The following is a 27,879-nucleotide window of genomic DNA, read 5'->3' as shown; positions in this document are numbered from 1 at the left end:
GCTGTTTGATCAGCATACCACATGGATTTGAAGGTATCTCTAATAGATAAAGATATCACGTGGAGTCTCTGGCAAGCTCCAGTAGGTGAATCATTGGTCAAACAACAGGAACTCTGCATCAAGGTCTTTCCTTCTTTACCAGAAGACAACACATTTCAAAACATGTCTTCCTGATGTACTACTGAACCTTAGCAGACCATCCGTAGGGCATCAAGTAACTATAAATTCAGGATTGCTTAGCTTGAACTGAGATGTTACACAACCCACCTAATCATAAAATTGAGTGATCGCAGCAGCCATGCCTCATACAGAGTGTGGTAAATGAGCCATGCCTCATGCAAAGAGTGTCTTTGATCAGGACAAGATCAAGTGCAGGAGACAAAAGTAAGCTGAGTGGCCCAGATCCTCATGTACTGGTATCATGTATATCCCTGATGGTTCTTTCCTCTACCGTGGGTGTGGGGCCTTAAAGATAAGGTTTAATCTATCATTGCCCATAGCTGGCAATTCACCTAATCCAGTCTACCTCGTGGGGATAGAAGTTGCCTAAGTGAGAGTATGCACAGACTCCTGGAAACTGGCAAATGGGTTGACTGGTTGGTCACAGACCCAGAAGGAGCACAGTTGGAATATTGGGTGAATGGATCACGAAGTACGAGAATCTGTATACCCCACACTAATGCCAAACAACCAAGTGACTGTCTGTGACATAAATACAGAATGGTCTGCAATGTTGGACCTCAAAGGCAAGGCCAAGTGGGATGCTCAGAATGAGCTGAAAGGGATGTCAAAGGAAGACATCATGAAAAATTGCATCTACAAAGCAGAATATCTAAAGAAAAAAATATATAAGGGACTGGATTTAGCTGCTAGCCATGCATTTCCTCTAAACTTGTATAATGCCTTGTTTTTCTAATACTGTGGATGAAGCAAAATGATGAAAATAATTGGTTAACCCAATTCTTCAAGACTGTCCAGGATACAATTCTAATAGATTATGGCTTGAAAACAGCTTCTGAGTAGTTTTTAGTGCACTTGTTACTTTTTAAAAGCCCAACATTCAACAACCAGGTACAAGATGATTCCATCAGAATGTGCCAGCTTTGTGCTTGGCCACCCCAGTGATTGCACAGAGTACACAAATGCAGTAGCCGTGGCAACAGAGATGGAGGCTTTGCGTGAATCCAACAGCGTAGGCTGCCCCTCATCAAGGCTGCTCTACTCCGCTACTCTCCTCAGCTGAATGCATGTTTTGTCAGCATCAGAGACCAACGCTGTGCCCTCGGTATGGTACCTTCCCCTTAAAAAGACCAGTAGGTCAGTTATGGGCACGCTAATTCCTTCCATCCCATATGGAGCCAATGATTTATCATGATTGCAGATGACATCCATCTATGAATGTTCCTTTCTTGTCTGTAGTCCCTTGATCAGTACCTTGATTGGAAGGCTATTAGAAAATGTGCTTTTTTATATGCTTGCCAACATGACATCATCTTAGTCCATTAGACCTGCTTCACAGATGAGGAAGTAACAATTGGCAGATGACCAAGGGATTCACTGCTCCCAGCTCATATTGTGTTTCTCAAAAATTGTAGACCTGATAGAAATTGTGACCTGACACAAAGATTTAGGGCACTGGATTGTTGATAACATCTTGCAGAATGGACTGTGATAGGTATATGCCTACACTGGTAGGTAGATTACATATATTTAGCTGCATCCATAAGAGTAGAGAGGACAGAAATTGGTCCCCTGCTTTTACAGAACTCTCTCCCAGGAACGTAGGACCAGAAGTTATCAGAAAGGGAAAGTGTTCTAACGTGAACTTTGCTCAGCCCTTCCAGGCAGATCAACAAATACCAAGCCATGCCTAACATGGATTCCCAGCATAGAGACCCACACATCTCTAAATCTATGCTCAAGGGTGCAGCTGCTATCTAAAATGATGTAATGATTAAGACATTTGAACTCAAGTTCGTTTTCCTACTACCTTCAGGATGGTTGGAGAACTAGACCACACTGAAGAAATAAGGCTGTAGAAATGAATGTCAAGCTTCTATTTCACTATCAAAGAATAACCAGGCATGGATCTTTGAATCTCCCAAGTGCCTCCTGAATGTTGAGGACCTGGAACAACAAAAAAATTCATGAAACTATAACAAATTCATGTATTTGGGTAGCTGTAATACTCATGTGCCAGAGTACGACTTGATATTAGTGTGTATTCTTTCAGCTAGAAAGGGACTACTTGTTTTTACCTTAACTTCCAAAGATCTCACTGTCTCTTTGGCTTCTTAAAAGATGGAAATAGACAGGGACTGCCAGTCCTCTCCCCTCTCAGGAGGGTAACAGTGGTTGGGTTCTTCATGCGTCTCTAGGGAGCATGCTGGTACAGGAGAGACCTATCGTCTCATACCCTACACCGTCTCATGGCAATTGGGAAGGTGCCCTGTGGAGATGATAAATTAATAAAGCCCTTTCTTAAAGGTTACTTGGAGCCAGAATCCTTCCTTGGCAGTTCTCAGATGAGCAACAAGGCTTCTAGAACCATCAGTAAATTCAGCCACACTAGATATGTTTGCCTTTTCTGCATGAAGATTTATTGGGGTCTTTATACAGCAGTCATCTTTAGACACGCAGGCTTTCTAATTGCCTTCGTGAGTTCTGGTCAATTATATTTTAACATCGTTTACATTGCCTGTTAGCTTTTGGTATCACAATTTGATATGCAAAAGTACATTGTTATTAAGGCTCAAATTTTGCTCATTGATAGTTTAAATAATGGGATATGCTGAGTAAAATATATTCTTAATATATCCGTATGTTAATACAATCAATGTATTAGTGGCTATTTTTGACTGGTAGCTCTTTCTGAGATAAGGAGGTAAGTGTGTACGTGTGACTTTCTGGTAAAGATTTAATATTAAACCCAGCACTTCTTTATTAAAAATTAATTTTTGGTAATAGTAAATTAATATTAGAAGTTCAGTACTTCTCTATTAAAAAACTATATTTAATGTGTCACTCATACAGGGAAGTCAAATATCTAAATATATAAGGAAGACTATCCAGGGTTATTGAGTACATGTACAAATGCTTAGCTATTTATCAGGTGCAATAGTATGAAGCCAGAATTCCTATCATGATAGCTCTACCCACAGAACAATGGCAGGTACGTTAGAGGAAATCAGTAAATACTTGAAATCGTTTCTTTCTTATTGGAGTGATAATAAGAGAGTTTCAGTGTACATGGTGTCATTTTTAAGTAGGATTATAGTTTTATAGCCATTTAAATTGAGGATTTATTGCTCATCCTTATTGCCTCCATGACAAGATGATCTTACATAAAAGATGGGAATAAAGTTTCAGCAAGAAGGGGAATATCATGTTTGTACGTACATTTTAATTGTGAAATGATAGAGTAAGAATGATGGCTTAGTTCAGTCTCTCAAGGACCACAGAGACCCCCTTCTGCCGTGTCCTTTACAGAAGTCAAGCAGCTATTGTCAGTCACCTGCAGACACAGTGTCTAAACTTGGTATTATTGGAGTGTTTATCCATAGTGAGTCAAAATATAACCAAGTTACTGAGTCTGCCCTTATATTTAAATAAATAATAGTATAAATGTATTCAGTCCTTCATATACATGTTCATCTATTGTGGAAATATCATGGAAAACTAAATAAGAAATGTGGTCTTTTAGGCTGAAAATCAGTCTTTACACTTGATCAAGAACAGAGTTGGTGAGATACTAGCTTTGAAGGCGACAGTAGATGTAGGCGTGGAAAGTGTGTTTAGGGCCACCTGGATGGCTCAGTGGGTTAAGCATCTGACTCTTGATTTCCACTCAGGTCATGATGTCATGACCGTGAGATCAAGCACCAAGTCAGGCTCTGCTCTGGGTGTAGAGCTTGCTTAAGATTCTCTCTCTTTCTCCCTCTGCCCCTCCCTGGCAGGCGCCCTCTCTCAAAAAGAAAGTATTTTTAGACAGGCAGGTGAGAGGCTAATGGCTACTGTTGAATTTGGCCAATGGTATATCTAACCCTAGTACATTCTTATCCTTAATGAGCCCTTCCAACTCAGGATTAGACTTAACTGCTGTTTAAGGACTTTGGCATGTGTATCAGTTAGGAGTCATTATTTTTGAAAAAACAATAACAGAATAATCTGACTCACATAAGCCAAGTAAAACAGAATTTATTTGAACAATATGGGGCAGCTCATTGCATGAAACAAAAACCGTGTATTTGACATGTGACAATGTATTTATTTTGAAAACTTAGACTCTGCCAAAAACATTAACAATGACAAAGGAAATTGTGTGTGTGTGTGTGTGTGTGTGTGTGTGTGTTTGCCATCTATTTTTAAACTTATTTTGGGGCTACTGAAGTCTTTAAACATTCATTAAAATACATAAAAATATACTGAAAGTGTTTCTGAATAATTTTCTGTCCTACAAAATGATTTCAAACAATGTAAATCTTTTTTGAATGATTTCTCTTAAATCATAAACATTAACTGTATTCTATCATAGGGATATGGGAGACAATATGACATCTATCACGGAGTTCACCCTATTGGGATTTCCACTTGACATGAGGATTCAGATGCTTCTCTTTGGGCTCTTCTCCCTGTTCTACGCCTTCACCCTGCTGGGGAACGGGCTCATCCTGGGGGTCATCTCGCTGGACTTCAGACTGCACACCCCCATGTACTTCTTCCTCTCCCACCTGGCCGTCGTCGACATAGCCTATGCCTGCAACACGGTGCCCCAGATGCTGGTAAACCTCCTGAAGCCAGACCAGCCCATCTCCTTTGCGGGCTGCCTGACACAGACCTTTCTCTTCTTGACTTTTGCTGTCACAGAATGTCTTCTTCTGGTGGTGATGTCCTATGATCGGTATGTGGCCATCTGCCACCCGCTCCGATATTCTGTCATCATGAGCTGGAGAGCCTGCATCACCCTGGTGGTGACTTCCTGGACCTTTGGAATCCTTCTGTCTTTGATTCATCTGATGTTACTTCTACCCTTACCCTTCTGTAGATCCCAGAAAATCAATCACTTTTTCTGTGAAATCATGGCTGTTCTCAAACTTGCCTGTGCGGATACACACATCAATGAGATTATGGTATTGGCTGGAGCAATTTCTGTACTAGTGGGACCTTTCTCCTCAATTGTAATCTCATATATGTGCATCCTCTGTGCCATCCTTAGGATCCAGTCTGGGGAAGGTCAAAGAAAAGCCTTCTCCACCTGCTCATCCCATCTCTGTGTGGTTGGACTCTTCTACAGCACAGCCATTATAATGTATGTTGGGCCCAGATATGGGAACCCCAAGCAGCAGAAGAAATACCTCCTCCTATTTCACAGCCTTTTCAATCCCATGCTCAACCCCTTAATCTATAGTCTTAGGAACTTAGAAATTAAGAATGCCTTAAAGAGAGTGCTGGGGGTGTACCTGGGTGGCACAGTCAGTTAAGCATCTGACTCTTGGTTTCAGCTCAGGTCATGAACTCATAGTTCATGAGTTCCATCTCCACACTGGGCTCTGTGCTGATAGCACGGAGTCTGCTTGGGATTTCTCTCACCCTATTTCTCTGCCCCCTTCCTGGCTTGCCCTCTCCATCTCTCAAAAATTATATATATTTTAAAAAAGAAAGAGTCCCAGGAATGGAGAGAGCCTTATGAAAATATTATGGCATCGGGGTTAATAGTGACCTGGGAAAATATTATCTCAAGAGGTTCCAACTCTAGATTAGCATGGGAATTATCTGAGATACTTATTAAAAATACAGCCAGTCCTCTGAACCACCACTTAGATAACTGATTCAGTAGATGTGGGATATATCCTAGAGATCTATATCTTCATATATTGTCCAGGCACCTGGCTAGCTCAGTTAGTTAAGCATCTGACTCTTGATTTCAGATTAGGTCATGATTTCACAGTTCCTGAGATGGAGCCCTATGTCAGGCTCTGCACTGACAATGTGGAGCCTGCTTAGGATTTGCTCTCTCCTTCTCTTTCTGCCCCTCCCCTGCATCCTCCTCGCTCGCTCTCTCTCCTTAAAATAAATAAACGTTCACAGGAAAGGTACACAATGAATGATGGATAAAAGAGAAATTAATAAAAGATAGAGTGTCCAAAGGGCTAATTGATCCTTTGAAGATTAAAAAGGAAACAAGATAGGGAAAGTGCATGATCTATTATTTACCGGTTACTCTTCAAATAAACAAATCTCAAATGATAGCCTTACAAACAGGAATTTCCTCATACTGTATATGGAATGGCATGTGCATTACTGTAATCTCAAAAGAAAAAGGGTTAAGTGAGTTTATGCAGTTGCAAAGATTTCCTCCTCATGAAAGTAAAAATAATAAATAAATAAATAAATAAATAACACTAAATTCTATGGTGGCTAAATAGGCAAAATTTTTATTTTATTACTTTTACATTTACAATTTTATTTGTTCTTTTTCTACAGCTAGAAGAAAATAACATGGTTTTTAAGGTATACACAGTAAATTAATACCTTTTACAAATTGCATTTTTTAAATTGTATTTTGGTATATAGTTAAGGTTCAGGTAGATGAGAAGCCATTAAATTTGAAGATAAGTAAAAGCTTTTAAGCATAGTAATAGGAACATCTTAGTTGTAAATTAAACCCTGAAGTAAATTAAAACACAAATTCTATCAAGCTTTAGTGGAATTAAACTCTGCTGAACAATTACGAATGGAGGGGGTAAAAGAAACTGCTTAGTTGTTTCAAAGTGTTTTATATTATTGAACAACTATCATTTTAAGTGTTCGTGCTTATGGGGTTACTGCTTAGTCCTTAATAAGCATACTAATCTTTCTTGGTTAACTTTTTTCTATGGAAATCCTGATGATCAGACTATAGAACCGTAATTTTATCATCATTGTTTTTCTCATGTGGGACTTCTTCATTGGGAGTTTATGGGCACTAAGGACCACATGACAGTCTTCAGTGGCTCAACAGATCCAAGGAAAAGGGAAAAAAGGAAAATCAATTCAACTTCTTATGAAAAAAATGTTGGTGGCTTTAATCTTGGTCATCAGTTTGGTAGATCTAGAAACTAGTTTTCTGTCAGTTAATCTGGAATTGATCAGAATTGTCAGAACTAATATATGGCTCAAAGAGCCTGGAATCAGAACAAATGGAATTGAATAATACTGAAATGTATTACTTCAAAATTGTAGAAAAACTCCCCCCAATAGATCACAGTTTATTCTTATCATGAACCTTGATGTCTACAAGGTTTCTATATGAACTTCTATATGAAGTTTCTATACCTTGGGCTGTGCTCAATAAATTAACAAGTTCTCCCTCTTTATTTTCCCAGTTTTCAAGATTCCAAGTGAAACATCGATAGTAACAATTGCTATTTTCCATTAATTAGATATGTTATGACTTTCTGAAGATATGTTCATCCTTGACTCAGATACTGAGTTCATCAATTAAAAGCTAACATTTTGTTAGGGCAGCTGGGTGGCTCAGTCGATTAAGTGTCCCACTCCTGGTTTTGGCTCAGGTCCTGATCTCGTGGTTCATAAATTTGAGCCCTGTGTCCAGCCTTGTGCTAACAGCACAGAGGCTGCTTGGGATTCTCCCTCTCTCCATCTCTGTCTGCCCCTTCCCTGCTTGTAAGCACACACACACACACACACACACACACTCTCTCTCTCTCTCTCTCTCTCAAAAGAAACAAGTAAACATTAAAAAGCCAACATTTTGCAAACCAATTATTGAGGTAATTTACTTTGGGAAATGTTTGCATTATCAATGTATTAATTTTTATCCTACTTCTAAATGGAAATGGTGTCCAAATTCTTGTGGATCTTGTGATAATCGTATGCTTGGCAGTTATAGAAAATGTCTGATGCTAACAGATAATGTAAATATTTAAGAATATATTTATTGCAATTAAGAGTTAATCATGTTATGTGTTATTTTCCTTTGTATATGTTTGTTTTATATATGTTTATGTTTTACTCTACTTTTTAGAAAGTTTTTATTTTCATTTCTTAATGTTTGTTTATTTTGAGAGAGAGGGTGAGCTCGCCAATGTGAGCAGGGGAGGGACAGAGATCAAGGAAGACAGAGAATCCCAATCCCAAACAGACCCTGTGCTGTCAACACAGAGCCATACATGGGGCTTAAAGTTATGAATGGTGAGATTTTGACCTGAGCTGAAATAGAGTTGGATGCTTAAACAACTGAGCCACCCAGGTGCCCCTGACCACTTTTGTTTGAAGTAAGCTCTACACCCAACCTGGGCTTGAACTCATGATCCCAAAATCAAGAGGTGCATGTTTTCTGGACTGAGCCAGGCAGATGCCCCTACTCTGACCACTTTTAGAAGTTGTTCATAAGTTAAAATAATGTTACCTTGATATGTACTAGAAAACATGTAATTTTGAAATGATGCATTTCCCAAAGTTAAAGTTTGTTTGGTATCATAAACATTTATATTTAATTTTCTTATTGTCTTAGCTCAAAGTTTTTACTTTTTATAAATGATGGTCATACAGTGATGAATGAGAAAAATCCTATTGTTTTCAGGATTTTAGTTTGCTATTATTTTTTTCTTTTATATCTCAGTTTCCAGATATTCCCGTTTTTCTACAAGTCACCTGAAACATAAAAAGAAACTTGATCATTGCAATCAGTTTTCCCCAAGTTTATGGGATAACCCCAGCAAGCCAGGAATCACCCTGTAATGAACTCACTAGTTTGTAAATTGCATGCTTGACTGATAAGAGATTTCTCAGGTAACACTTTGAGTCCCTTACATCCAGTATAGAAAACAGGATGCAAATAAATACGAAATCATCAGAGGTAGGAAATCTCTCCCAATCCCAGAAGAGGCAGGAAGCTTCAAGGGGATGCTGCCTTCCCCTGGCCTGAGGGACTAGACATAGAAACTCCTCACCTCAGAATAGAGATTAGGGAATATTGCCAAGGTTGACCTACTTGGGTGGTGAGTGCCCTAGAAAGGCCCCCCTCAGGCAGGTTCTAATAAGCCCCACTGGGACACCATGTGTCTCCTTAGACTCCGCGGTCTGCTCCCTGCCGCCATTACCTGCTCTCTATGGCATCTCCACCTCTTGAGTCGTTGGCTGGAACCAGCCGATTTTTCCGGGTCCTTCCTTGCCCCCTCTGCTGCTACACAAGGTTGCCCGGAGTGCGGCGGGGAGGAGCTGAAACACAGAGGTGAATGCGGGCAGCTTCTTCGTTGCCACGCCGCTTCTGCTTCCTTCCCGGTTCCCCTGCACCCCCTGCAGGTGTGGGGGTCAGGGCGGTGCTGGGATTCATGAAATCCACGTAATGCCAAGCTTTGCAGGGCTGCGGTGACGGGTGCGGTCTCTGAGGTGCGCCCTGTGGCCGGCTCTGGTTCCTGACCTTGTGTCCTGCGGGGGAGGAGAGCAGAAATAGGGAACTGCTTTGTCCCCTTCCCAGTGGGGGTGGGCGTGCAGTGCAGCTCACAGCCCACCCCTCCAGGGAGCCCTCAGGCACTACCAACTAGGTTGAGGCCACAGAGGAATAAAAGTGCCTTTTCTGAGGATTCTGCCACCTTTTGGGTCGGGAACAGGAGTGAGGGCTCTGTAGCTCCCACAGAAGCTCCCAGAAAGCACGATCCTGCCCACCCTTGAGGTCCTTTTCCCTTCTGAGGTCCCTGAGTCCAAATAAGGTCACCTTATTTTACTTTATCATTAATTCCTCTTAGACAGAGGGTAGCGTCTACCCTTCTGTGGGCTATCAAGCTTTATTTTAAGTGTTTCTGCCAAGCTTTATTTTAAGTGTTAGAAATGTAAATACTCTTTGTTAGTGTTAAACATATATGCTCATCATTCACATTCTATATGAATAATTTCACGGGAGTATTAGATGCACATTTTATAGACAAATTGTATAAAGATGTTTTGGGTTTGAGGTTTGGTTAATTTGCTTCATTGGTGGAGAAATGTCCATGTGATGGACATTTACTTGGAAAAGATAGCACTAACATAAGGAATAAGAAATTCCTGTGTCATGGGTTTAAAACTGAACATATGGAATAATCTTCTTAGCCAAAGAGAATTATAGGAGGGTATATTACAGAATGATGTTATGTCAGGAAAATTAGCGTGTTGGTTATTGTATAAACTGTGCATTTACTTGTCAACATAGGTACATAGGCCAGCAATATAGTGGATACTAAACCTATGTCATTTGCTTAACTTTCCTCAAGCTTAACACTAAGGACAGCTAGAATATATTCCATAAGTATGTGTAAGAGTTAGATTTTTCATAGCCTGGAAGATACATTTGTGTAGTGGGGATGGGAAAAGTATAGAAAGTGGTGTGTGATGTGGGAGAATGAGATAATCATTTCTTTTTATAGGATTTTTGTGTTAATGTGTATCTTTTTATTTATCACTGCTCTTTCTTCTAAAGCACCTTTTGACCAGAAAATCTTCATAAAGCTCGGCACAGTCCACCTGCTTTTACTATGTCCTTCTACAGCGCCCAGCACAGAGGAGGCACTCAATAGTGTGATTAACTATTAACTTTAAACAGACTCTTAAATAGGCTATATGATTACACGGAACTGACTCTCAGTTCTTCCTTATGGTCCACAATAGTTCTTATATCCAGAAAACTCACTTATCCTATCAGCCCTTACCCCAGAAGACAACTCTTCAAAGACTTGGCTTGTAACTATGTAAGCAAATAAGATGAATTAGTTTTTAGTTTTTCCTTGCTACGTGCAGGTGAGCAGTCCTATGCTTCCTCTGAACCAAGAGTTAACAATAGGTGATGTTCTTAGGATTTCTGCTTTACCCATGCCCACTACTTTAGAGGCTTACTTGCCGACTCGTCACTCTTCAATATTTACTATTTAAAACACAGCTACCCTATGACCCAGCAATAGCCCTACTAGGAATTTATCCAAAGGATACAGGAGTGCTGATTCATAGGGGTAGATGTATCCCAATGTTTACAGCAGTGCAGTAATAGCCTAATTAATGAAAGAGCTTAAAAGGTCCATCAACTAATGGATGGATAAAGATGTGGTTTATATATACAATGAAATACTACTTGGCAATGAGAAAGAATGAAATCCTGCTATTTGCAACAACGTGGATGGAACTGGAAGGTATCATGCTAAGTGACATAAATCAGGCAGAGAAAGGCAGATATCATATGTTTTCATTCCATATGTGGAACTTGAGAAACTTAACAGAAGACCATGGGGGAAGGGAAGGGGAAAAATATTTTAAATAGAGAGGGAGGCAAACCATAAGAGACTCTTATAGACAGAGAACAAACTGAGGGTTGAGCAGGGGGCAGGGGACAGGGGAAATGGGTGACGGACGTTGAGAAGGGCACTTGTTGGGATGAGCACTGGGTGTTGTATGTAAGTGATGAACCACAGGAGTCTACCCCCAAAACCAAGAGCACACTGTATATACTGTATGTTAGCTAACTTGACAATAAATTATATATATATAATAATTTATATATGTATATATAAAATAATAAAACACAGGTTACAGCAAGTTCTGACATTTATATATGAAATGATTTCCTTCTTAGATATTTACTTTAGAACTTTAGATTTATCTGATTATTCATTAACCAGACAACAATTTACCGTTTTTGAAATTCTGAAATTGTTCCTATGTAAATTAATGTACCTCACTATGCCTGAAGGGTTACATTTGAACCTGGAACACATTACAGTGTTAAGCCCCCCCCGTAACCCCTATCAGCCCATATGAAATTTAATCTACTTGCATTTTATTTGATTTTTTAAACTAATACCTGTCATATAGACATCAAATAGAATAAAAAATAGATAAAAGATAAGTATATCCAAAATGTAATTGTTTTTTTTTGTTTTTTAAAACTTTATTTTGAGAGAGAGAGAGGGCATGTGAGCAGGGAGAGGGCAGAGAGAGAGAGAGAGAAAGAGAGAGAGAGAGAATCCCAAGCAGGCTCCATGCTCAGCGCAGAACCTGACATGAGGCTCCAATCCATGAACTCCGAGATCATGACCTGAGTCAAAATCAAGAGTAGGATGTTTAACTGACTGAGCCACCGAGACACCCTCAAAATTTAATTGTTTAAAGCACTTCACAAAGCCTTCAGTTAGTCTTAAAAAATTTTTAAAAATCTATTTTAATACATACCTCCAGGGATGAAATTCCTTTCAATTGCTATACTTTACTTCCTTTAGGAAGAATGGGCTGAACATGGCATGATTATAGTAGAATATATTTTAAAAGAAATCAAATATAATATAAAAAAACAAATATTTAGATATTTGTTCATTTCTTTATATTCATTTATTTGTCCCTTCAACAAATGTTTAGTAACTCCAGGGATATAAAGATTAACAAACTATTTCACTGCTTTAGAAGAAGTCAAATTTGAAGCAAACAGAGCTACTGTATTGAAAGAATATTAATGTACCCTGGCCTCCTTTTCAGTGTCTTTAAAATTGGCTGTCGGAAAATCATGGTTTGTATTCTATTTCTTTTTTCATTTATGTCCTCATGTTGAAGGAATAAAGAAAAATGAGGAAAGAAAATTACTATTTTATAAAAGGGTAGATTTGAGTGTATCTCACAGCCAAATATCTTCCTATGCCTTATGCGTTTAAAAAATAAATTGAGAGAGGAGCCTGGATGGCTCAGTTGGCTAAGCATCAGACTTCAGCTCAGGTCATGATTTTGCGGCTTGTGAGTTCAAGCTCCATATAGGGGCTCTCTGCTGTCAGCATGGAGCCCGCTTCAGATCCTCTGTCCCCTTCTGCTCTGACCCTCCCCCATTTGTGTGCACTCTCTCTCTCAAAAATAAATAAACATTAAAATAATAAATTTAGAAAGTTTGTTAAGCACAGAAAATGATAATATTAATCTAAAATCAAATAAACCCTGGTCATATATGAAGAATATTTAATATATTATTTAAATTCTATGTCCAGATGATTATACATGTTATCAATAATGCTTATAAGAAAAAAGAGAGCCTGGGTGACTCAGTTGGTTAAGCCTCTAACTCTTGATTTCAGTTCAGGTCATAATCTCAAGGTTCATGGGTTCAAGCCCCGAATTGGGGTCTGCAATTATGGTGCAGAGCCTGCTTGGGATTCTCTCTCTCTCACTCTCTCTCTCTCAAAATTAATAGATAAATAAATTTTTAAAGGAAACTGTAAAAAATAATGATTTCAAGAAAACAACCATCTCATCTGTTGCTGTTAGGAATGCTTCTGTTTCTTTTTCTGGGTCTTTCTTCAATGGAGTTGCCTTAGTTCAGGGTCTGGTCCTTACTTTTAGATCCAGCTTTGGAAATTTTGCTCAGGGCCTACATCATGCTATCCAAAGCACAATAGGATGGAGCATAAGCCAGAGTTTCTAAAGTTCATTTATTTAAAATTCAAAATGCAACTACAAAATAAGCAAAGAATTTTGCTGATCAACACATTCCTTCTTTGTGGACATATCTATTCAAAAAGGTAACTTGTTGCCTGATAATTTGGTGGACATGAAATCAAAGCAAGAGAGGCTAATCAGAGATCTTTTTGACTAGGGGTGCTGGTCACCCAAGCCATCCATCTAGGCTGTAGACATAGAATCACTGGGTGACTAGGATTGTAACAAGTGGTCAGGCTTCCTGTTTCCGAAGGTCATTACAGATGCTCAAATTCTGCCTCTCTGACTTTGTGTCTATGCTCCATATTGATCATCTCCTCTCTTTTTCCCATAGTCTGTCTCCGGACAGGTGGCCCACACAAGTGACTCCCCGTGGGTTCACTGTCACATCCTCCTCCCCTGCCTCCCTGAGGTTGTATCAAAGCACCTTGACTAGACTTTTCGGAGGTTCCCAAAGTCTCCAGTCATCTATTTCCCGATATTCTCTTGTTTATCAAGTCTACGATAAAATTCATAGACTAAGTATTTTATCACTAACTTGATGTGCCCATTTCTCAATAGACAAACTGTATTACCAATACAGTGTCAATAATTTGTTTCTATTAGCTTCTTATAAAGTATATTTTAATTCATGGTGCTGTGGTCAGCCACTGTTTGTTGGTGTAACTAGCAATTTCTTATGTTTTGGATTTCAGTTATAATGCATGTTATAAATATGAAGGATTGAATTAACAGCAAGATGAGTATATTTCCTCTTTCTCTTCATTCTAAGGTATGACCTTAAATTTTTTCCCCCCAATTTTATTGGGATGAAATTGACAGAGTCACCTGGGTGGCTCAGTCTGTTGAACATCCAACTTCAGCTCAGATCGTGATCTCCCGGTTTATGAATTTGAGCCCCTCATCAGGCTTTCTGCTGTCAGCCTAGAGCCTGCTTTGGATACCCTGTCTCCCTTTCTTTCTTTCTTTTTTTTTTTTTTAATTTTTATTTATTTCTAGGAGAGAGAGAGAGAGACAGCGTGAGCAGGGGAGGGCCAGAGAGAGAGGGAGTCACAGACTGAAACAGGCTCCAGGCTCTGAGCTGGCAGTCAGCACAGAGCCCGACGCGGGGCTCGAGCCCACGAACTGCGAGATCATGACCTAAGCGAAAGTCGGACGCTTAACCGACTAAGCCACCCTGGCCCCCCACCCTGTCTCCCTTTCTATTTCTCTGCCTATCCCCTCTTCTATCAAAAATAAATATTAAAAAATTTGGCATACAACACTATAGAAGTGTAAAGCATATAAGCATAAGGATTTGACTTAAAAATATTGTGAAATTGTTACCACAGTAAGTCTAGTTAACATTTATCATCTCGGATAGATATGAAAAAGAAAAAGAAAAGAGGTTTTCTATTTTGTTATGGGGATCCTTAGAGTTCGTCCTCTTAGCAGTGTTCAAATATAGGGGCGCCTGGGTGGCACGGTCAGTTGGGCATCTGACTTGGGCTCAGATCACGATCTCATGGCTTGTGTGTTCAAACTCCACACTGGGCAATGCTTCGGATTCTGTATCTCCCTCTCTGCCCCTCCCGCACTCTCCCTCTCAAAAATAAACATTAAAAATTTTTTTAAAAGTTCAAATATATCATACATCATTATTAACTAGAGTCATGATGTTATACCTAACATTCCCAGTGCTTATTTATCTTATAACCAGAAATTAGACCTTTTGACCACCTTCCTCCAATTCCCTCTCCACCCACCCCCTTCCTGGTAATCACAGATCAGGTTCTATTCCCTGTATAGGTTTGGTTTCACTTGTTTATTCATTTTAGATCCCACATATAGGCAAGATCATGCCATATTTGCTTTCTCTGTCTGATTGATTTCACTTAGCACAATGATCTCATGTGGTCACAGATGGCAGGATTTCTTCCTTTTTTATGGCCAAATAATATTCCAACATAGATGTATACCAAAACTTCTTTATCCTTTTATCTATCAGTGGGTACTTAGGTTGTTTCTGTGCCTTGGCTATTATAAGCAATGCTGCAATGAATATGGGGGTAGAAATACATTTTCCACATGGTGTGCTCTTTTGGATATGCTCCCAGAAGTGGAGTTGCTGGCTAATATGGTAATACAATTTTTAAGTTTTTAAGGAACTTCCATATTATTTTCTTTAGTGGATGTACCAATTTACATTCCTACCAATAGTGCACAAGGGCTCCCTTTCTTCTAGCATTTGTTAACGTTTGTCTGTTGGATGATAGCCATTCTGACAGGAGTGAAGAGCTATCTTATGGGTTTGATTCACATTTCCTTTATGATTAGTGATATTGAACATCTTGTCATGCCCTTGTTGGCTATCTGTATGTTGTCTTTGAAAAAAAATATCTATTTGGGTTTTTTGTCCATTTGGATTTGGTTATTTGGGAGAGTTTTTGGGTTTTGTTGTTGTTTTTGCTATTGATTTGCATCAGTCCTTCATTTATTTTGGATATTAACCCCTTATCAAATATATTGTTTGCAAATATTTTTCCCTTTTCATAGATTGTCTTTTCATTTTTTTCATTTTTTTGATCATTTCTTTTGCTATGCAGAAGCTTTTTAGTTTGATATAATTCCACTTTTATATTTTTTTATTTTGTTGCTTGTGCTTTAGGTGTTTTGTGTGTGTGTGTGTGTGTGTGTGTGTGTGTGTGTGTTTATTTTGACAGCGCAAACCAGAGTATGAGCAGGGGAGGGGCAGAGAAAGGAGTAGACCCAGAATCTTAAGCAGGCTCCAGGCTCTGAGCTGGCAGCATGGAATTCAATGTAGGGCTCAAACCCACAATCCATGAGATCATGACCCAAGCCAAAGTCAGATACTTAACCAGCTGAGCCACCCAGGCCTCCCTAGGTGTTACATTTTAAAAATTATTGCCAAAACCCATGTCAGGAAGTTTTTTTTTAACCTGTTTTCTTCTAGGAGTCTTATGGTTTTTCATCTTATATTTAGGTCTTTCATCCATTTTGAGTTAATTTTTGTGAGCAGTGTACATAGGAGTCTAGTTTTATTCTTTTATATGTGATTATCCAATTATTCCAGGATCATTTTTTGAAGAGAGTGCCTTTTCTCTATTGGCTCCCATGTCAAATATAATCTTTATGAGTTTATTTTGGGGCTCTTGATTCTTTTTCATTGGTCTGTGTGTCTGTGTTTATGCCAGTATTACACTGTTTTGATTATTATAGCTTTCATATATAGGTTGTAATCAAGAAGGGTAATGACTCCTGCCTTCTTCTTTCTAAGGATTGCTTTGACTATTCGAGGCCTTTTATGGTTTCTTACAGTTTTAGAATTTTTTCTACTTCTATAAAAATGTCGTTGGAATCTTGACAGGGATTGCATTGAATAGATGACTTTGAGAACTATGGACATTTTAGCAATATTAACTCTTCTAATCCATGAACATGAGATTTAGATACTGATGTTAACTCAATCATGATTTCAGCTGAGATAAGTAAAATTATTTTCTTTTCCAGAAACCATGCTCACTTAAAACTCCTCTTATTTCTACTATGTAGTAATTCTCTTATGTATTTGTACATATGTAGCTCTGAAACAATCCAGATTTCATGATTATTTTCTTTGTAATTTAGCTTGATATTTCTTAACTCCATCTCAGTGTCAAAGTCTCCATGTCATCACAGATGACATATTCCCCTTCTGTAAAATTAGATGTCAGTTTAAGAACTTAGCTTAAAGACAGACACTTATATTTATTTAAATATCTAAGTCTTCCTTCTCTCTTTCCTTACTTTTGATTCAGTGACGTCTTGAAGTTGTTTCCTAATAATTTTGTACACACCAAAAATTTATGAATAATAAATACAAGGGTTGTTTTGAAATAATTGTGTCATACAGCTATCTGGTTCTCTCTTTATTAGCAAAATGGAGAAAAATCGAACAATGGTTACAGAATTCATCCTACTCGGATTTTGTCTCGGTCCAAGGATTCAGATGCTTCTCTTTGGGCTCTTCTCCCTGTTCTATGCCTTCACCCTGCTGGGGAATGGGCTCATCCTGGGGGTCATCTTGCTGGACTCCAGACTGCACACCCCCATGTACTTCTTCCTCTCCCACCTGGCTGTCGTCGACATAGCCTATGCCTGCAACACGGTGCCCCAGATGCTGGTAAACCTCCTGAAGCCAGACCAGCCCATTTCCTTTGCGGGCTGCCTGACACAGACCTTTCTCTTCTTGAGCTTTGCTCACATTGAATGTCTTCTCCTGGTGGTGATGTCCTATGATCGTTATGTGGCCATCTGCCACCCGCTCTGATATTCTGTCATCATGAGCTGGAGAGTCTGCATCAGCCTGGTGGTAACTTCCTGGGCATGTGGCTTCCTCCTGGCTCTGGTCCATGTGAGCCTCATCCTGAGGCTGCCCTTCTGTGGGCCTCATGAAATCAACCACTTCTTCTGCGAGATCCTGTCTGTCCTCAAGCTGGCCTGCGCTGACACCTGGCTCAACCAAGTTGTCATCTTTGTGGCCTGTGTATTTATCTTACTGGGGCCCCTCTGCTTGCTGCTGGTGTCCTACTCACGCATTCTGTTTGCCATCCTGAGGATCGAGTCTGGGGAGGGCCGCAGGAAGGCCTTCTCCACCTGCTCCTCCCACCTCTGCGTAGTGGGGCTCTACTTTGGCAGTGCCATTGTCATGTACATGGCCCCCAAGTCCCGCCACCCTGAGGAGCAGCAGAAGATCCTTTTTTTGTTTTATAGTCTTTTCAACCCTATGTTGAACCCAATGATCTACAGCCTGAGGAATGCAGAAGTCAAGAGTGCTCTGAGAAGGGCAATGTCCAAGGAAAGTCATCCCCAATTGGAGTGACATTGGACTCACCAGCCTATGTGCTTGTTTACTGCCTACATCCAGAAAATTTCACAATTCTCATCTTAGGTATGCCTAAAGAACACAAGAGCAAGCCTTCCTCTTCCTTTGAATGAAAAGTTTTCGATATGTTGTATTCATTGATTATCTACAGGTGTGATTTTATCAGATACGATCTTTTTCTTTTATTGCTCATTGAATTTAATATCTGTGACATTAAAAATTGTTTAAATTCATGTTCTGGGTCCCAAAGGTTGAACACAGTCTATCTCTCTAACCTAAGTATTTAAACTCATAAACTGTATATATCATAAGACTTAGAAGGAAAAAAAAAAACTGTAGTGAAAGATAATGACCCTCCACACCCAGAGGCACACATCCATTCTCCCAAAATTGTATTTGCCCTGTTAAAGAATAACTATGAGGGGCGCCTGGGTGGCTTAGTCGGTTAATCGTCCGACTTTCGCTTGGGTCATGATCTCGCGCTTCGTGGGTTTGAGCCCCGCGTCAGGATCTGTGCTGACTGCCAGCTCAGAGCCTGGAGCCTGTTTCAGTCTGTGACTCCCTCTCTCTCTGACCCTCCCCTGCTCACGCTGTCTCTCTCTCTCTCTCTCTCTCCTAGAAATAAATAAAACATTAAAAAAAAAATTAAAAAAAAAAGAAGAACTATGAAAGAAACTCAGAGATATTTACTTAACGTGTTGTATGATGGTGAGAAATTTTGTATGAAGATTATTAACTCATACTAGTTAATAAACAAGCAGGCTGAGTGAAAGAACAAAACTAATGCAAAGAATATAGGAAAAAAGAGAAGAGAAGGAAAAATCTGTAGACAGGTTGGGAATAGTACATATTGTTCATAGCTTTGGAGATAAACTGGTTACTAGTAGCTAGCAAAAGAGCAAAACTGAGCATTCTCTCCTTGAATGGGCTGATATGGGGTATCAAAGAAAACATACATTTAGATTTGTTTATGGATTCTCCAGAAAATTTTGAGTGTTAAGCTGTACGTTATGTAGATGTACAGAGTATCTCAATTATGTGGTTTTCTTTTTATTAGTGTCTTTTTATTAGCACTTCCACCTTGATTACTCCACATGTGCATAATTTCCTTCATTAGATGTTTTATCCTTGAAATAGGAACTTTGACCAGAGAATGTAAGTGGCTTGTATAGGATAGCTGGCTATTTTGGTTTGGTAGTGGATTAATTTTTACTGATTCATTCTACTTTACAGATCCAATGATCAGGGATGAATCCCATACATTTCAGGTGGCCTGTAGGCTGTCACCTATGCAGTCCATTTTCTAACCTGCCTGGAGACAAAGATGGCCACTTGTGTCCGGTCTTTCACAATTTCATATTAAGAGTGAGTGGAACACTCGTTCAGAAGAATAAATATGTTGCCCTTCACTTGGGGATCAGTAATTACTCAACCCAGGGGCATCTTGGTGGCTCAGTCAGGTAAGCTTCAATTCTTGACTTCGGCTCAGGTCATAATATAACCTCACGGTTCATGAGTTCGAGTCCCACATCAGCCTCTATGCTGACAGTGCAGAACCTGTCTGGGATTCTTTCTCTCTCCCTTTCTCACTGTTCTCTCCCTTCAAAATAAAAAAGTAAACTTAAAAAAATAATAATTACTCAACCCAGTTCCTAATTACTGGACAGCAGAGCTCACTGAACATGAAAACAAAATGGGTTTTCATAATACTAATATTTTGGTCCGTGGCTTTCTCAGTGCCGTACCCTATGTGATGATAGCACTTGACATGGACCATCTCATTCAGGCATTACAACAAAGCCATGAAGAAGGTCCTATTGTCAGTTTGATAAACACATGTCAAAAGTAGCAAATGTTGATATACACATACCAGATATACACATACCAGAAAGTAGCAAGTGTCTGGCCTGTATCTTGACAATCTGGCTCCCAAGCCCTCAGTACTTAACACAACAGTGTGCATTGTGTGCATCAATGTCAGTGTTACCAATAAAGAACAAAGCTAAGTTACTCTAGTGGTGAATGTGTTACATAGGAGGGCATGCTTCCGGCCTCATGCGCCACAGTGAGCTGATCTGTGCTCTGTAAGGCCTGGAAGAGGAGATCATTTATGGGAAGCTGGTTGTTATGCACAGTGTGTCCTATGGGCAGAGTCACAAAACTCATTGGACTTTTAGAGGAACACAGAACATAAAGCAGATGGACATAAAGGCCATTCTTATTGAGCTTGGTGATTCAGCTGAGCTAAGACCCAGAACCAGTACACCAAGATAACAACACCATAGTCTGTCTGTCTCTCCCTCTTTCTCTCCCTCTCTCTGTCTCTCTCACTATAGGCCAGTCAGTGGACTTTACGTATATATCTTATTTAATCCTCAAAACAGTCCTTTGAGGCAAAAGATGGCATCCCCACTTTACAAATAGGGAAACTCAGGCACAAAGAGATGGAGTAACTTGCCCAGTATCACAGACACTAACTGTCCAGGTTGGGATTGAACTAAGGCAATCTGATTCTTGACCTCATAGCCATAACCACTGGGTAACATGACCTCTTTGGGGCTATCTGTGGATAATGACCAGAGAGATCAACATAGTAAAACAAAATCGGTGACTAAGACCCAGTGATGGGCATGAGGCTTCAGACAGAAGCTTTGTTTGCCAGAGGAAGCACCTCGACTCTAAATTCGTAAGCAGTAGGTGTGGTAACAAGAATGGACCTGGACTCCAAGGGTCAGAGACCAGAGGAGGGCCCTGGCCATGAGCTGCACAGGGAAGCAGGAAACAGTGGAAGAGAAGACAGATGTTTCAGTTTCACCTTGATGGAGTAGAATTAGAGTGGATGGTTGATAGTGACTGACCTAAAGGAGCCCTTTCTCAAGACAAAGGAATTTAGATTCCCTTTTCGGTGTTGAAAATTGCTATAATAATCTTTCAGGTGGCTTTTATAGAACATTGCTCCGGTAGGTACCGAGTTTCACAGGTAAGATGGGAGCTCTCCAAAGACAAGAACTGGAATCTCTTCACCTCTTTTTCATCCACACTAGCACCCTGCCTCGAACATAGGAGGCATTCAGCACGCACTGGTCAGGTGTACACATGAGCCTTTCTCACTTAACTACATGCAATCTTCAACATTAAACTGTCTTATAACTTCCACATTTTTCCAAATCCTTTAGTATGGTAGAAAATAATTGAAGCTAAAATTTATTTGGCAATGGCTGTGTACCAGACACTATATTAAATTGTTTAGATGGAATCCTCACTTCAAAGCTGTGACGTATTAATGGTATTTTCATTTATAGAAGGGAAATGGAGGTTAAGAGAATTAATGAACGTACTCTATGCCACAAAAATATCGAGTAGTGGAATCAGAATTCAAATCCAGTCAGTCTGATGTGGGAAACAAAGCCTTGAGGCAGGCAGAGTAAAACATTCTTCCAGGAACTCTCTACTGTTTTACTGTTAATACATTTCTGGAGGGGAAAACAATCCTAGCTTGACAATAGCTAGTCTTCTGGGATCCTGGGAGTCTTCTTTAGCATATGAAAACCCTTTTCTAAACTTTCCTTTCTCTTTAGCTCCTCCAACTCCCTAGTATATAATCCGTGACTCCTCACAATCCCAAGAAGCTCTGCCCACGGGTTCTGTCCCTTTGCTTTAATAAAACCACCTTAAAAAACCAAACCGCCTTTTTGTACCAAAGACATCTCAAGAATTCTTTCTTGACTGTTGGCTCCAAACCCCAACACTTCAAGTCACTTCAAATCCAATCTAGATTAAGTGTATGATTCTTTTGAAAAGGACCTTCTGATACTTACATCTTCAATGGCTAGACCAGGCTCAGAGCAGTACTTCAGTGAATGCTGGCTAAAAACGATCATTTAGCCTCAACTCCTCTCAAAACCAGGGAAAAAAAAGAGTACAGCTCATAAAATATGTAACCTAAATACAGCAGCCATTACTCTTTCAAAGTTAGACATTTTATTGTCCATTAGTCACTTTTAGTTTCAAATGCACTCAGTTCTTACAAAAGTTTCTTACAGAGTGACTATTGGTGATGAATTATATTTCACTTGCCAGTGATTACAAGGGAATTGTAAACATATCAGGAGAAGGTATTTACTCCTTAGTATAAAGAGTTACATATCTTGATTTCTATCACGTGGAACAGAGGATATGAGCCTTTCAGAAAGAGCATGCCACATTGCGAAAGCCTGTGATTATGGTATGCTGGGAGGTGCTTGTGTGAGCAGAGCGGCCAAGCAGAGGGTGTTAATCCTCCTACGTCTTGCAAGATGGTGGAGAATTAGGAGTTGTAACTAGTGAAAATAATAGGGTGGGATGCCGTGGGTGGGAGTGAGTTCACCAACCATTTGGAATCGAATTCCCCAGTGGCTTTGGCATGCGGAGTGGGCACGGACCGCCACCGACCTATAGGATGATTGTTTATTCTCTGTTAGATGGTTTAGACCAGTGCTCCTCTGGCCTCAGTGTGCATATACATCATTGAAGATCTTGCAAAAATGCAGGTTACAATTCAGCAGGCCTGAATAGGAGGGGCAGAGATTTGCAATTCTAACAATCTCTCCTATCTCACCGTGGATGGTGAGTCACAGACCGCACTAGGAATGTTGATGTGATAGAGAAAACTGTTAAATCTATGGTTCTTGGGGAGGAAAATGGAAGGAGAGTTAGAATGTGGTCTCACTGGACATCGCAGTTGTGATGCCTTTTCCCAGACCACAGGGAAGGGTCTGCTTTCCTTCCTTCCTGATGAACTTTGACTAGAACACTGATGTAGTTTCATCTGGTGTTTTGGTTCGTTTTGTTTTGCTGTTCTCTGCTAGTTGTTTGCTTTTAATTTGTGTAACACTGTTGAGCTGAGACAAGAGATGTGTTTGTGATCACAGTCTGATTTCGCCCTTAGATGCTGGCTCAGAGGGCATCTGGGCTCCTATCTCAGTTCTAGCAGGTCACTGTGAGACCTTAGAAAAATCACGTAATTCCTCTGGCCATTGGTGTCCCTACCTGCAAAATGAAATGTTGGAATAGATGATCTGTAAGTACCTCTAATTCAATGCCTCTCAACTAACTTTCTAATATTTCACCTTTTTCCCTCTTGCATTGACAAAATGAAATGGATTATTTTGAAAGTCATATATACGATTAATTCCTGAGCCTTGCACATAGTAGGAATTCAGAAGTAAACACCAAATGAATGGTTTGCATATAATAATGATCTTGGAACTACGGATGGCATAAGAAATATTCCACATGAATTGTCCTCTCTCACCAAAAAAAAAAAAAAAAATGAGTTTTGTTATTCTGTTGGAGAAGAATTAATAATACCATTCATTTGCAAAGGGTCCCAGATCTCTTTCTGGTATGTAACTGGCATAATAATAGCTTGCTTTTATTGACTGCTTATGTCATATCAAGTACTATTCTGTGAGGACCTATCCATTAATATCAACCTAATCTTCACAGGAATTCCCAGAGGTATGTTTTACCATTAGGTTTCATTTATACATGAACATAATCAGCACATCAGAACCGTCATCTCAGTCTTCCAAAGACCATGTCTATAACTACTAAGTTAGGCTGTTCCCCACACAGCCTGACCTATGGAGCCCCATGTTATCTACCATAAAATAAAACACAGGAAGAGGAAGGCTGAATTTTGAACTGGCCTGAAAATTCACCCCAGGAAAGGGGATAATAATAAACCTACAATATTTTGACATATATAAAACAGAAGAATAATATATAAATCCATGAAAAAAATGAAAATATGTAGATACTATTCACAGAATAAATACAACCCAATAATAAATATCACGATGTCTTCATCCTCATTCAAGAAAATCTACTTTAAAATGAGAACCCATGGGGGCGCCTGGGTGGCTTAGTCGGTTAAGCGTCCGACTCTCGCTTAGGTCATGATCTCGTGGTTCGTGGATTCGAGCCCCTCGTCGGGCTCTGTGCTGACTGCTGGCTCAGAGCCTGGAGCCTATTTCGGAGTCTGTGTCTCCCTCTCTCTCTGACCCTCCCCTGCTCACGCGCTCGCTCGCTCGCTCGCTCTCTCTCTCTCCTAGAAATAAATACAAATATTAAAAAAATAAAATAAAATGAGAACCCATGTTTTGGCCAACGAATTGTGGGTCAAAGCTGATACTTTTACTGCTGGTGAGTATGGGGGTCAGAGCCAACATTCACAAGCTGCTGAGACCAGTATAAATAGGCACAGATTTTAGATGCTGAAAAATTTGGAAATATCTATTCAACACTTAAAAGTGGAAATAGCAATCTTAAGAACCTAGTCTAGAGAAATACTTAACATATATAATTGCATGAAGAAATGTGTACAAGGATTCTGAATTGAAATTTATTATAAATATACCAAATAATCTAAAATGTATTAATTTTGGACTTAGTAAATTATGATAAGTATATATGAAGTAGATGAAAAGGAGTAAGTATTATCTATAATGGGCTACAATAAATATTACTCATCAAATGTAATTAAATGAAGAAAATAAGTCATATTTTAAAAATTCTTTTTCATTTTATAGGAGAAACTTCTAGCTCTTCATGAATTCATACAGACGTATCCATACACATGGGTGCACATATGTGTGTGTGTATTTATACAGGTCTGAGTATAAGGATGGGGTACATTGAAGTTGCTTTTAAATATTAGTAATCTTGAGAAATACGTACCTCTATGTTTTTTTTTTATAATCTTACAATGAACACATATTCGTGTTATAACTTTTTTTTTTTTTTATAAAACCTTCTCTCAGGGCACCTCTGGATCCTTAAGTTCTCAAATATTTATCAGTACACATATTTTACATATCTTAGGGAAAGCCAAAATTAAGCAATTAAAAGCAGTTCAGAATCTTGTGGGACTGCTGAATTGTATCAAGGTGTCTCTGAAAATATCCTTTTTGGATCTGTTTACTTCATTATTCAATCCTCTGCTGTCATGTTTAGGGGTAAGACGACCTTGTGTTACTAATTGAAATAATTTGAGTGGGAAACCAAATAACATGAAAGTAAACTATGCTTTCCCAGACTCTAAGGCAGCTACGTGACAGAAATAAAAACCTAACATGTGCCATAAGGAGATGCTCTTAACAATGTGAATTGGTCTTGGAAGCCACTGATACTTGAGAATTACCAGCCCTCTCTCATTCCTTTTTTCTCCAAAGAAAATGCTGAGTAATGTATTTGGGGTAAAGGTGTAACAGACGAAGCCTCAAATCAAAGTGATTTTTACAGGGGCGCCTGGGTGGCTTAGTCGGTTAAGCGTCCGACTTTCGCTTAGGTCATGATCTCACGGTTCGTGGGTTCGAGCCCCGCGTCAGGCTCTGTGCTGACTGCCAGCTCAGAGCCTGGAGCCTGTTTCAGTCTGTGACTCCCTCTCTCTCTGAACCTCCCCTGCTCACGCTGTCTCTCTCTCTCTCTCCTAGAAATAAAAAAAAAAAAAAACAAACAAAACATTAAAATATCAAAATGATTTTTACAAAACAGATGTTTACTTCTTGGTCCTGTTAAGTCCTGTGCAGGCAAGTGAGTCAGGCAGCGATGCAGGGACCTTCCATCCCATGGTCCCACCATTCTCCTGGCCTTGGAGATCTTCGCTTCCAGCCAGTGATGGGAAGAGCAATTGTGTGGGAGGTATACTCACTGCGGCCCTAGAAGTGGCACAAATCTTTTCTGCTTGTGCTCCTTGTGTAAGAATATGACCCCCGCCCACAACCGGTGTCAGAGAGCTAGGAAGTGCAGCCACGTGCTGGCCCCTGCAGCCCAGAGACAATGGTGTACAGAAGAGAAGTACAGTCTCTTAAGGAGCTCTGTCTTCCTTAACATAACACTAGCAACTGACATAAATAACTTCTGAAAAGAGCCCTTGGAAGTTCTCTCTCCTTCTTCCCTTTTGTTAAGGATACCAAACAAATGTCTGTCCGTTTAGCTGATAATTACTTAAGAAATAGAGCTGAGAACATCACCTTTTTCATTCTGTACCAATACATTGTGATCGTGCCATCCTGAAAATGAGATCTTGAAAATCATGTCTTGGTCATTTCTCACAGCCTTACTTTCTGCTTTTTGTGCAAAAACATCCATTACAGTAATTTACTTGAAGAGATGATTAAATCCACCCATTCCACCCTGATTTTTATCTATATGCCAATCAAATGAACCCCACAGTTAAATTTTAGCAGGATTTGACCTTATGCATAAAAGGTCTAAGTGAAAAGGTCCAGTGAAATCAAATGCCCAATGCTAGTAGGTAATGTTTTCATTTTAATTAATCCTGACTATGTTTTTCTGTATGCTAGTTCTTTCTGTATTTATGTTATTGTTACTCTCTTTAAATAGTAAATGCTATATTCTCCCTCTCTCTCTCTCTCAAATAAATAAATAATAAATAAATAAATAAATAAATAAATAAATAAATAAATAAATAAACTCTGCACTGAGCATGGAGCCTGCTTGACATTTTCCCTCTCTCTCCATTGGCCCCTCTTCCCCACTCTCTCTTTAAAAATAAAAAAAAAGAATAGTAAACATGATCAAGATAATAAAAGTTATCGCAGTTTGATTTCCACAGAGTATTGTCAATTTTGAGTTCATAGACGTTGACGTTTATCTTTTTGAAGGATTTTCCTGTTAGTTTGTGTGATAATCCCAAATATTATACTGAATTACTGATTAACTTTTAATTTTTATCAAAATGTCTATTTATAACCAATATTCCTAACATATGGGTAATAGAAATGTGTTCTCTAAAACCGTTCTTTACCCAGGTTTTCACTTTAGTACTTGCTCATGAAATGTGGTTTCCTGTTCCACAGCCTGGCATAAAAGGTAAACATTTGAGAGAATATTCATATCAAATAGGATCTGTCTGTTTTCTGTGTGTTACTTTCCTTTGTATATTTGTATATTTTGAATATGTTCCTCTTTCACTCTGATCACATTTTAGAAGCTGTGCACAGGTTAAAATTGCATCAATTTGATGCTAATAAAAAAAAGACTATTTTGATATATTTCCTACATTTTACGTTGTTTGGTATCATAAAATTTTATTTTTCTGATCATCTTAGTTAAAATTTTCTGTTTTTATACCCTACAATGACTTTTATAACTGATGTTTTCATGACGTTGAATATAGAAAAACACGTCGTAACTGCTGTTTTCATGGGAGTCTTGTTGTTTACCTGTGTTTCCTACGTTCCACATTTTCTGTGGTTCACCTGAGTGTGAAAAGAGAAAGAAGAAAAGATTCTAGTGTTTATGGGATGCCTTCTACACACCAGGCTTTTTATATAATCAGGAGCAATTTTTGTGTCCCTGGATGAATACGTGGATCTTCTCTATGACATCTACCATTGGATGTCATATGTTCGCAAGACACGTGTGATCATTTGTGCGAGATTTTCCTCATGTCTCTCCCATAACCCCAGCAGGGTCCCACTATAACAAACCCCTTAATTTGTGAGTTGCACAATTGCTTTATATGAAATTCCTAGCCTCCCTCTGTCTAGTTTAAGAGAGAAATA

At 39.3% G+C, this 27,879-nt stretch overlaps 2 protein-coding genes across 2 annotated transcripts; both read left to right on the top strand.

The window, feature by feature from the left end:
* The first annotated feature begins 4,538 nt into the window (after nt 1–4,538).
* LOC120238949 (olfactory receptor 13) lies at nt 4,539–5,480 on the top strand. The gene has a single exon (XM_039243026.1). The coding sequence runs from the start codon at nt 4,539–4,541 to the stop codon at nt 5,478–5,480; it is 942 nt and encodes a 313-aa protein (XP_039098957.1).
* An 11,882-nt stretch (nt 5,481–17,362) lies between these two features.
* Nucleotides 17,363–18,304, top strand: LOC120238983 (olfactory receptor 2A1/2A42-like). The gene is given in 1 exon segment (XM_039243056.1): nt 17,363–18,304. A coding segment is annotated over 1 exon segment (942 nt).
* The last annotated feature ends 9,575 nt before the right edge of the window (nt 18,305–27,879 follow it).

This window comes from Hyaena hyaena, unplaced genomic scaffold, assembly GCF_003009895.1.
Source record: "Hyaena hyaena isolate Hyena2069 unplaced genomic scaffold, ASM300989v1 scaffold_220, whole genome shotgun sequence".
Taxonomy (NCBI): domain Eukaryota; kingdom Metazoa; phylum Chordata; class Mammalia; order Carnivora; family Hyaenidae; genus Hyaena; species Hyaena hyaena.
This window is presented reverse-complemented; position numbering and strand designations above follow the sequence as displayed.

Coding starts and splice junctions, on each gene's coding strand:
- LOC120238949 (XM_039243026.1), top strand. CDS start 4,539: ATGGGAGACAATATGACATCTATCACGGAGTTCACCCTATTGGGATTT.